We start from the raw sequence: 10,329 nt of genomic DNA on the forward strand, positions 1-10,329 counted from the left end.
CTGCTTGTGTTCCTTCTTTCGCTGTGTCTCTCTCTGTCAAATAAATAAATAAAATCTTTTTTTTTCTAAGATTTTATTTATTCATTCATGAGAGATGGAGAGAGAGAGAGGCAGAGGCGGAGGGAGAAGCCGGCTCCCCACGGGGCAGGGAGCCCGATGCGGGACTCGATCCCAGGACGCTGGGATCACGACCTGAGCCGAAGGCAGACGCTCAACCAACTGAGCCACCCAGGCGTCCCATAAATAAAATCTTTAAAAAAAAAAACAAAAAACAAAAAACCAGCAAGCTGCGGACCTTTGCTATGCCTCAGTTTCCTTACTTGTAAGAGGGAAAAAAAGCACCACCTCAACCTATTTCTCAAGGCTGTGGTCAGAGTCACACAAGAAACGAGGCATGTCCAAAGTATTTGCACACACATGTAATCAATCGCCTTTGTACTTTATAATCTTGCTGGTAGGCAAACTACATCTGACCCGTCTCAGGGCTGAAGAAACCCTGCCTCAGAGGTGAAGTGAGTGGCGTGAGGTCCCCACCTAGCAAAGGGCAGAGCCAGCTCTGCAGCCGTGGGCTCCGGAAGCTGACATGGGTTTCAAAATGCATCACATCCCTACTGAACCCCCTCAGCAGCCTGAGAAATGTAAATCAAACCCATCAGATTAACAACAACAACAACAAAATGCTCATAATAAAGCATAATCTCCAACGATGGCAGACAAGTGGGGGAAGTGGGACTTTCATACTCCTGGCAGAGGTATAAATGCCAGAGCTTTTCAGAAAGGCAATTTGGCGGTAACTGTCAAAATTCAAACTAAACATGCTTTGTGGTCTAGAGATTTCTGTTCTGGAAATCTACCCTGCGCGAGTATTCATAACATGTACGCGGAGAGGTATGTATGTACCAGGACACTCACAGTTCGCTTGCTTGAGACAGAGAAAATTACCAGTCAGTAGAGAACCCGGGAAATAATTAAGGGGATAGCCATTTAAAGGAATACCAGGCAGCAGTGGGGAAAAAAAAATCTATTTATTTGTTGTGACATGGAAACATTTTCAAGAGCTATCTGTGAATTGAAAAGCAAACTGCAGAATATTTATACGCAGTATAGTTCAGTATATGCAAAAAATATGCAGTAATGTGTATAAATACGTGCTCATGATGTATGCACCGATAAAGGTCTAGAAAGATAAATACATCCCAACAATGGTGGTATTATCTGAGGAAGGGAATAAAATGGAGGGAAATTTTTTCCCTCCGTTTGAATTTTTTTTTTTTTTTGCAAGCAAGAATTCATGTCTTTTATAGGCAGACTCTTTAGTTAACCAAAAAGCATAAAAAAATAGAAAGCAAAGCACAAGGCTTCCCATTCAAGTTGCACATGGACACGTGCCACCAAAGAAAACACCGGCAGGCAGTCCGTCCCTCTCTTTGCATCCCACCCACTTGGTCCCCTGAACACAGGCATTCTTCTTCCAAGGGAAGGGACTTGGCCAGGGCTCAGCCTGGGCTGCCCAAGAAGTGGCTGTCGTGGGCTGGGCTTGCCTTCCTGCCTTCACGCCACTAGGACCCAAACCAATCATCTTTGGGAGATTCATAGAGGATGCTGGGTGGCTCTTGCTCAACTTTAAGCCTGGAAATTCTAGCTCCAGGACAACTGAGGATGACGGCACTTTCCGCTCTGGAAGCCCAGAGTTAAAATGGGGAATTAGGAGGTGCCCACGCATGAACCGATATGCACGGAACTGACCAACATCCCCAGAAAGAAATCACCCTGGGGGCACCTGGGTGGCTCAGCCAGTTAAGCGTCTGCCTTTGGCTCAGGTCATGATCCGTAGGTCCTGGGATCAAGCCCCGCATTGGGCTCCCTGCTCAGCGAGAGAGTCTGCTTCTCCTCCTTCCTTAGCCCCGCTCGTGCTCTCTCTCTCTCTCTTGCTCTCTCTCTCTCTCTCTCAAATAAATAAATAAAATCTTAAAAAAAAAAAAAAAGAAACCACCCTGAAATTGGTCCAAGAATGATGGGGCTGAGATTCTTCAACTACAAACCCCACCCACCCTCACACCTCCAAAGCAAGAGGCTCTTTGCACAGGGTCATGACGGCTCCCCATGTTTATATCACCTGGATGACAGTGTCTGCAGGAGGTACACCTCACAGAAACCACAACATCGTAGGCTCTCACTGAGATAGAGCTCTCACAGCTCTTCTGAAAAGTGTAACCCCTTGGCCACCGTGGGAGAGAAGAAAGCAGTTCGAAGGCTCTGAGGTGACCCCACACAAGTTTTTCCTGCCATCCCCAGAGGCCAAAAAAAAAAAAACCACCAAGAGGAGCTCAGGGCTCAGGGTCACCGTCAGCCAGAACCTCCTTGGAATCAGACTACAGGACTTAATGGGACAAGATTTGAAAACAAACAAAAAGACACAGTGTGGCCAATATAACTCCCAGAGACCTTGAGAAAAGCCAGCCGTTGCACCATGTTTAAAGACAGCCAGGTCCCAAGAAGGGGCAGCGAGAGGTGTAAGCAGATTGTAGCCTTCATTCCTCCAGTGATTCATTCATTCCCAGGCATCCTGTACCGGGCCGGGGGCACAGACATGAAACGTGGACAAGTCCCATTCTTAAGAAACCCACCTAAAGAAGCAGGCTAAGGGGAAAAGAGAAGTCGACGGGCAAGTGACATTATCCCCATCTTTATCAGTGCTTGCTTAGTGTCTGGGCAAGGCAAGCCTCAGTTTCCCCTCCCCACACTGCTGGTGCCGTCTCTGGCTTCGAAGCTCTTAAAGGGTGTGACCCTCTGCAGAGTCCCCAACCTTCCTTAACTCCAGCTCATTTAAGCAAGCTGTCCAGACACCCAGGGCAGAGTCTGATGGTCTGAGGCCAGCTAATTTGTCTCCACGGTTGAAAGGGCAACCATGCGTAAGGTTACGATCAGAGGAAAGCCCTCTGCTTGCGCAGCCTTGGGCTCGTGCCTGCCTCTGTGTGAATCTAAGGAGAAAGCGGCTTATCATTTCCAATCTGCATCAGGAAGGCAGTGTTGCGGGGAGGACGGAGCCCTGGGCCTCGGAGAAGGGCCTTCTACGGGGAGATTCTCGACAGCAGAGTGCTCTGCTGAGCACCCTCCTACGGAGGCCCGGGCACCCATGTGAGTCTCACAGAAGCACTTGAATGGGAGGTTCCTGTCGTCCTGGGCTCACAGGAAACAGGCAAAGTGCAGCCCTAATTTTAGTAGATACGGCCGCAGGCGGCTGTAGTCAAGAGGCGCGAGAGGAGCACCATAACGTGCTCATCCTCGGCGCCACACTCCTGACGGTGAGGTCTCTCATTCAGGCCTCCCCAACCCGGGGCCTGCCCCTCCAGGACAGCCCTTAGATGCCCCCTTCGCCCCCAACCTCGGCCTGCGTCGGGGAGGGTACTGCGGCGGCGGCCAGCTGCCCCTCGCGATGCGCTCTGGACTCCCGGTGCTCCGGGGCCCGGACCCAGGGCGCCGATCCCGGCTCCGGCTGGCCCGCCCGCCGGCTGCGCGCCCTCCTCGGCGCCCTGCGCCCTCCAGCCGCGACCGCGCGCGGGCCCCGGCCGGCGCCCCTCACCCACCTTGAGGACCTGCTGCTTGATGAGCGTGGGCACCACCACGATCATGACGGCTCCCAGCACGGCGCACAGCAGCCCAGTGAAGCCCAGCACGGCGGCCGCCCGGCGCGCTCTGGAGCGGCTGCCCATGTCTGCGCGCCCTGGCTCCCGCCCGGCGCTCCCGCGGCTCCGCGCCTGGGGGGGACGGGGACCGGGACACAGGCGACACAGGCGGCGACTCTGGGGACGCGGGCCGCAGCGGCACGGCGGGGCCCGGACCGCGGCGCACGGAGGAGCGGCCGGGCAGGTGGCCGACGGTTTTATGCGCCATCGCCGGCGCGGCCGGACCGCCCCCGGGACGCCCTGGGCACCAGGATTCGGGCGGGAGCCTACGGGCGGGGGCGGGGGGCGGGGGCTGCGCCGGCCGGGGGCGGGGTTGGGGGCGGGCCTGGGGCGGGGCGCGGATCGGACGGTCCGGAGGACACGCCCCGCGGGGGTAGTCTCGGGCCCCACGCCCTCGCTTCCGTTTCCGCGGGAGGCAGCGCGGGGATCTTCGCGTACCGAGTGCAGTGGGGTCGGTGGGGCTCCCCCTCTGCCTCCTCTTCCCCCCCTCCCCGCTTCACCCTTTCCCTGCTCCTCCTCCTATCACCTGCTCCCTCTCCTCTTCTGTCTCCCCCTCCTCCCGCAGCCCCCCTGACCCTCCTGCTCCCCCTCCTTCTCTCCGCCCCTCCTCCTCTCCCACTTCCTGTGTCATGACCAGCGTCATGGTCACGCTTAGTAGGAGTTTCCCAACTCGTAAGAAACACCAGAGCCTCCATCCCCACCTCGGGGACCTCATTGCCATCCCCCAAGTCCCCAACCACACACACATTCTATTCTAGCCTGGCTCTCCCTGGAACCGGCCTTGCAGACTTCCCCCTCAGTGCCTGATACACCCCACCCCTTGGCATTCTGTTCCCCCAGATATCTTCCTGGCTCCTTCCTTCATGACTGCTCTGCCGCCTTATCAGAAAGGCCTTCCCCCGCCACCTTGTGTAAAACAAAATAGGGCCAGCTCTCCCCGTCCACCCCTCACCCTTATCGCTGAGCACCACTGGTAGGTTACACAGTCATTTGTCCTTTGCATTCTGACCAACCCCCTCCCACACCCCCCAACTAGAATGCTGCGGGCAGACGCTTCGTCTCTCTGGGCCCCTGCCCTGTCCCCGGGCAGCTAGAACACTGCCTGGCAGGTAATGCTCACAATAAGCACTTTAGAACGAACAGATGCAGAGCCTTTTAGTTGCTGGGCCCTTGCGCAGAATGGCTCCATTTTTCGGGTAAGGAAGCAGGCACAGGAAGGTGAAGTGAACAGACCTCAGTGTCTGCTTTCTAATGAAGAGCGAGACAGATGATGAGCAAGTGAGCAAATGAGCGATGGATAATTGCAGGTAACAAGTGCTCCGAGAAGATACAACAGGTGGGCATGTGTTCCCCTGTAGGCCCCCCCACCCCACACCTGACATTGAGTTCTGCAGCCCCGATGTAGGCCGAGCCCCTCATTCTCTAGACCAGACTACTGAGAGGACAAGGGACTGGTAGGGGTTTACATGGGGTGGGACGCAATGTTCTCAACACCTGGCTAAGGCAGGCCAGTCCCTGATGGCTCAGAAAGAGGCCTTCGGAAACTCATTCAACCCTGGAAGAAAGCAGCAGGGCCTGCCCTGAATCCGCATTTATTGAGCACCCACTACATACTGGTGAGAGAGCCTTGCCTGGCACTATTCTGCTCAGGAGACCTGACCTTGCCAGGGGTGCATGCAGGAGAGGCCCAACCCCTGACCTAGACTGGGGTGCCAGGGCAGGGCTGTGGCATCAGAGGGGAACAAGTCCGGGGAAACCGTGCTCCGGGTTTCCCGTGGCAGAGTCCCAGGACAAGCCGCTTGGCCGCTCTTGGCCTCGGTTTTCTCACTTGTCAGGTGGGGACAGTAAGAGCCTCTCTCCAAGAGCTGTCATGAGGATTATTAACTGCATTGGGAAACTGTGGTAGGGCTTACTCAGATCGGTTCCCACAACGTGGGAGCACAGCTGAGTCCTGCGTTGTCCCAAGGCCTGCTTGACCTGGCTCTTACCCACCTTTCTGCCCCATCTCCCAGCCTCTCCCCTTGCTCACCATACTCCCAGCCTCCTGGGCTTTCTTTCTGTTCCTTGAACAGCCCCAGCTTTCTCCTGTCACAGGGCCTTTGGATTTGCTGTACCTTGTGCTTAGAACACTCTTCCCCCAGATCCTTCCAGGACTCACTTCTGCTCCAGACTCCAGCTCTAAGTCCACTCCTCGGAGAGGCCTTCACTGTTCAGTATCCAAAATGGGAACACCAACCCACCAGTCACTGTACTGAATCACCCCATCTTATCTGAAATTGTCTTATTGGTTTCTTTACTTTTGTCCCCCCCAGCTCCCGAGCAAAAAGCGGGTCTGGTTTTGCTAACGGATGTATCCCCGACACCTGGGACAATGCCTCACACCTGTTCCATATGCACTAAAGACTTGAAGTGATCAATTAACTCACTGAGGGTGCCTGGGTGGCTCAGTTGGTTAAGCGACTGCCTTCGGCTCAGGTCATGATCCTGGAGTCCCGGGATCGAGTCCCGCATCGGGCTCACTGCTCGGCAGGGAGTCTGCTTCTCCCTCTGATCCTCCTCCCTCTCATGCTCTCTGTCTCTCATTCTCTCTCTCTCTCTCAAATAAATAAATAAAATCTTTAAAAAAAAAAAAAAGCAACCAAAAAAATAAATAAATAAATTAGCTCACTGAGGCATTAATCAATCAAGTCACTCATGGAGGAATTAACATAGTTCATTGAATTCCTCAAGGTCTTCAACAGCCATCAGCTATGGGATTGTCTTATTCCCATTGACTTTGCAGTTCTTGGGCACTAACCAATGAACTAAAACCTGGGGTCTGCCCTGGCCCGATGCCCGCCCCCCCTTCCTTGACACCCATCCTCCCTCAAAGAGGCTCATTTGCCTTGACCCTCTCACCCAATGTAACTTTTATTTATTACGAACTCTTCAAGGTCCAAATGTGCGTGGTGCTTACCCAAGAGAGCCTCAAGGACATGGCAAGAGGGCCCTCGCATCAGGCTGGGGCTGTCATCTGACAAGAGACATAGGCAGAGATGAAAGGCTGCCTGAGACACGTGACCAGCTCTGATCTCACTGAGGGGAGTCACTTCCGATGGGGGGGAGAGCGGCAAGGATGTGGAGGGGGCGGCCTAAGAAGCAGGAGAAAAGGCTTCGTCATGCTTTAGAGAGAGGCCTTGCCGGGATAGGGAGAGCCGACAAAAATGCAGAAGGAAAAGAAAGATGAGTCAGAGTAAGATATTTTCAACGTGGGTACCGGAGGGATCCTGTGCGAACCAAGTCAGATGACGTTCCTTCTCAGCTCAGACGTCTCCCCTGATCAAAAGACAGATGGTGAGTGTGGACAAAAACATGGGGACACCGGAACCCTCAGACACTGCCGGTGGGGTTGTAAAATGGGGCGGCCGCTGTGGAAAACATTCCTCAAAAGGCCAAGCACAGACTTAGCGTGAGACCCAGCCGTCTGAGCCCGGGGCACATCCGAAAGAAATGAAAACTGTGTCCACACAAAAACTCGTGCGCCATGGGTCACTACAGCCCTGTGCACAGTAGCTGAAAGGTGGAGACAGCTCAAATGTCCCTCAGCTGACGAATAAAATAGAGTAATAAATAAACTACGGACTATCACACAATGGAACATTATTTGGCATGAGAAGGAAAAAAATACTGATACATACCACAGTGTGGATGAACTTTGAAAACATTACCCTGAGTGAAAGAAGCCACTTAGAAAAGACCACATAAGGACACCTGGGTGGCTCACTTGGTTGAGCGTCCGACTGGTGATTTCAGCTCAGGACACGATCTTGGGGTCGTGGGATCGAGCCCCGCGCCAGGCTCCGTGCTCGGCAAGGAGTCTGCTTATAGATTCTCTCCCTCTGCCCCTCCCCCTCTCTAAAATTAAATAAAATTTTAAAAAAGAAAAGATCACATAGTGTATGATCCCATTTATAGGAAATGTCCAGAAGAGGCAAATCCATGAGACCGAAAGCAGATTAGAGGTTGCCTGGCTTGGGGTGGGGCGGGGGAGCGAAGGGGAGAATCAGGAGCTAAGGTGTACAAGGCTTCTCTTTGGGATGATGAAAATGTCCTGGTTGTGGTTACACAACCCTGTGAATACCCTAAAATCCAGTGACTTGTACCCATTAAATGAGTCCACTGTATGCTTTATGAACTACCTGTCAATAAAGCTGTCATTGAAAAAATCAGAACGTTCCTCCGGCCCCCACCTCACTCAGACTAAAAGCCAAAGTCCTCACCACAACCCACAAGGTCACCATCATCCCCCTGACCTCCTGTTCCCCTCTCCCCCCGTCCCACCTGCTTTACCTCCTGGGTGTTCCTCAAACCCACCGCCTTGCTCCCACCTCAGGGCCTTTGCACTTACCAGTCCCTTTACTCTTCTCTCAAACCCCCATGGAGCTCACCCTCCCTCCCTTCACATTCTTGCCCTAACATCATCTCAGCGAGAACTTCCTTCCTATCCACTCTTTTTAAATGACAAACCACACCCCACAACACTCCCTAACTCCCTTCCCTGCTTCACTTTCTCTGTGTGGCACTTATCACCCCCAGCATACTACATAATGCTCTCCGTCTAGAATGGAAAAGCTCCAGAAGGGCAGGAATCTGTCTGTCTTGCCCATGACTGTGTCCCCAGCTTCTAGAACAGTGCCTGGCACACACACACAGTAGGTCCTTCATCGATAGGTATTGAGGAATCATAGCTACTGGAGCCCAGTGATTAAAAATCTGCCTTTGCAACCAGGCTGCATTAGGGGGGTGGCCTCTGGCAAGTCATTTATATTCTCCGTGCTCTGGCCTCCTTCCCTATGCAACAGGGGTGATCTCAACTGTGCCCACCTCCGGGGCGGGGGGGGGTAGTCATGGGGATTAAACGAGTTAATGCTGATTACACACTTAGCAAGGTGCCAACGTTAGATGGAATCATTGCTCTGTACAGGTAGCCACATGCTGTGGGCCCCACCCCAGCCCAGGAAGCTTCAGTGTTATCCTCAGGGACGCCGAGCCAGATCCCTGCATATAAAGAAACGACTTGATTAACAAGAGTCACAGAAGGTGAGTGGGACAGCAGGGACTGAACCAAAGTCACTTGCCTCCAGAGCCCGGCCATGAATAAGGATGCTCCTTGCGGAGGAAAAGGGAAAGTGGAGAAAGGGAGAGGAGTAGTAGAGGAGAGGGAAGACAGAGGTGAGGGAAAGGACAGGAAGAAAAGGAAAAGAGCCAGAGGAAGAGGAGACAGTCGTGATGGCCACGTCTGCCACCTTGGTTGCTGCTCGGGCAAGGGCAGAGCCGAACCTCCCGTCTGAGTGTGTGTTTCATTCGTCCAGTGCTGACCGAGACCTGCTATGTGCCAGGCGCCCCGCGAGATGCCAGGGACCCGCCGGTGGACCTGACAAAGCTCCCTGGCCTTGCGGAGCTGACCCTCCAGCAGGCACGCAAGATCAATAAGTGATAAGCCTAAGCATTGGTAAATTTTATGACATGTCAGAGCTGCGATGTCTAGCAAGTATCCGCCGGCCACACATGGCGCATCCCAAGTGAGAGGGGCTGAGTCATACACACGCCAGGTTTCAAAGACTTGGTATGAAAGAAAGAACAAAAGATCTCAGTATCTTTATATTGATTACATGTTGAAATGACAACATTCAGATATGTTGGGTTAAATAAAATACACTATTAAAACTAATTTCAGGGCTGCCTGGGGGGCTCAGTCGGTGAAGCGTCTGCCTTTGGCTCAGGTCAGGATCCCGGGGCCCTGGGATCGAGTCCCACATCCGGCTCCCTGCTCAGCGGGAAGACTGCTTCTCCCACTCCCCCTGCTTGTGTTCCCTCTCTCACTGTGTCTCTCTCTGTCAAATAAATAAATAAAATCTTTTAAAAAAATGAATTTCACCTGTTTCTTTTTACTTTTTAAAAATGCAAAGGTGCCTGGCTGGCTCAGTTGGTAGAGCATGCAACTCTTGATCTTGGGGTTGTGAGTTCAGGCCCCACATTGGGTGTAGAGATTATTTAAAAATAAAATCTTTTTTTTTTTTTTATAAGTGCAGGGGCGCCTGGGTGGCTCAGTCAGATGAGTGGCCAGCTCTTGATTTCAGCTCAGTTCATGATCTTGGGGTCCTGGGATCAAGCCCCACATGGGGCTCCCCCCTTCAGCAGGGAGTCAGCTTGAGATTCTCTCTCCCTCTCCCTCTGCTCCGCCTCCTGCTTGCACTCTCTCTCTCAAATAAATAAGTCTTTGGGGGAGAAATGCAGCTACTAAAAACTTTTTCATTGCAGATGTGGTTCCCATTGCATTTCTTTTGAACAGCACTGTATTAAAGAATGATCCAGACCAGGGTGGGGGCCATGAGGGGGGAAAAAAATGATCCGTGCTTTTAGCAGGGGAAATAAAAGAGCAGGGTAAGTGCCACCAGTGGGGATGGGGCATGCGATTTATTTTTTTTTTTAATGTTTTATTTATTTATTCATGAGAGTCAGAGAGAGAGAGAGAGAGGCAGAGGCAGAGGGAGAAGCAGGCTTCCCGCCCAGCAGGGAGCCCGATGCGGGACTCGATCCCAGGACCCCGGGATCATGACCTGAGCCGAAGGCAGACGCTTAACCATCTGAGCCACCCAGGCGC

General features: G+C 53.0%; 1 protein-coding gene and 1 long non-coding RNA gene across 4 annotated transcripts in view; one reads left to right on the forward strand and one right to left on the reverse strand.

Annotated features, from left to right (window-relative positions):
* SCARB1 (scavenger receptor class B member 1) overlaps positions 1-3,849 on the reverse strand; it is a 72,721-nt gene extending 68,872 nt beyond the window's left edge. For all 3 annotated transcript variants that reach the window (XM_081802390.1, XM_081802389.1, XM_081802391.1), the window contains exon 1: positions 3,588-3,849. In XM_081802390.1, the coding sequence (XP_081658516.1) occupies positions 3,588-3,713 (126 nt within the window). In that variant the 5' untranslated portion in view covers positions 3,714-3,849. The remainder of the gene's footprint in view (positions 1-3,587) is intronic.
* A 2,942-nt stretch (positions 3,850-6,791) lies between these two features.
* On the forward strand, positions 6,792-9,539 carry LOC115944077 (uncharacterized). The gene is made up of 3 exons (XR_004078658.2): positions 6,792-7,019; positions 8,650-8,765; positions 9,038-9,539. It is a non-coding gene; the product is annotated as an uncharacterized LOC115944077 (long non-coding RNA).
* Positions 9,540-10,329: the final 790 nt, after the last annotated feature.

This window comes from Leptonychotes weddellii, chromosome 13 (assembly GCF_054177405.1).
Source record: "Leptonychotes weddellii isolate Sample4059 chromosome 13, ASM5417740v2, whole genome shotgun sequence".
Lineage (NCBI taxonomy): Eukaryota > Metazoa > Chordata > Mammalia > Carnivora > Phocidae > Leptonychotes > Leptonychotes weddellii.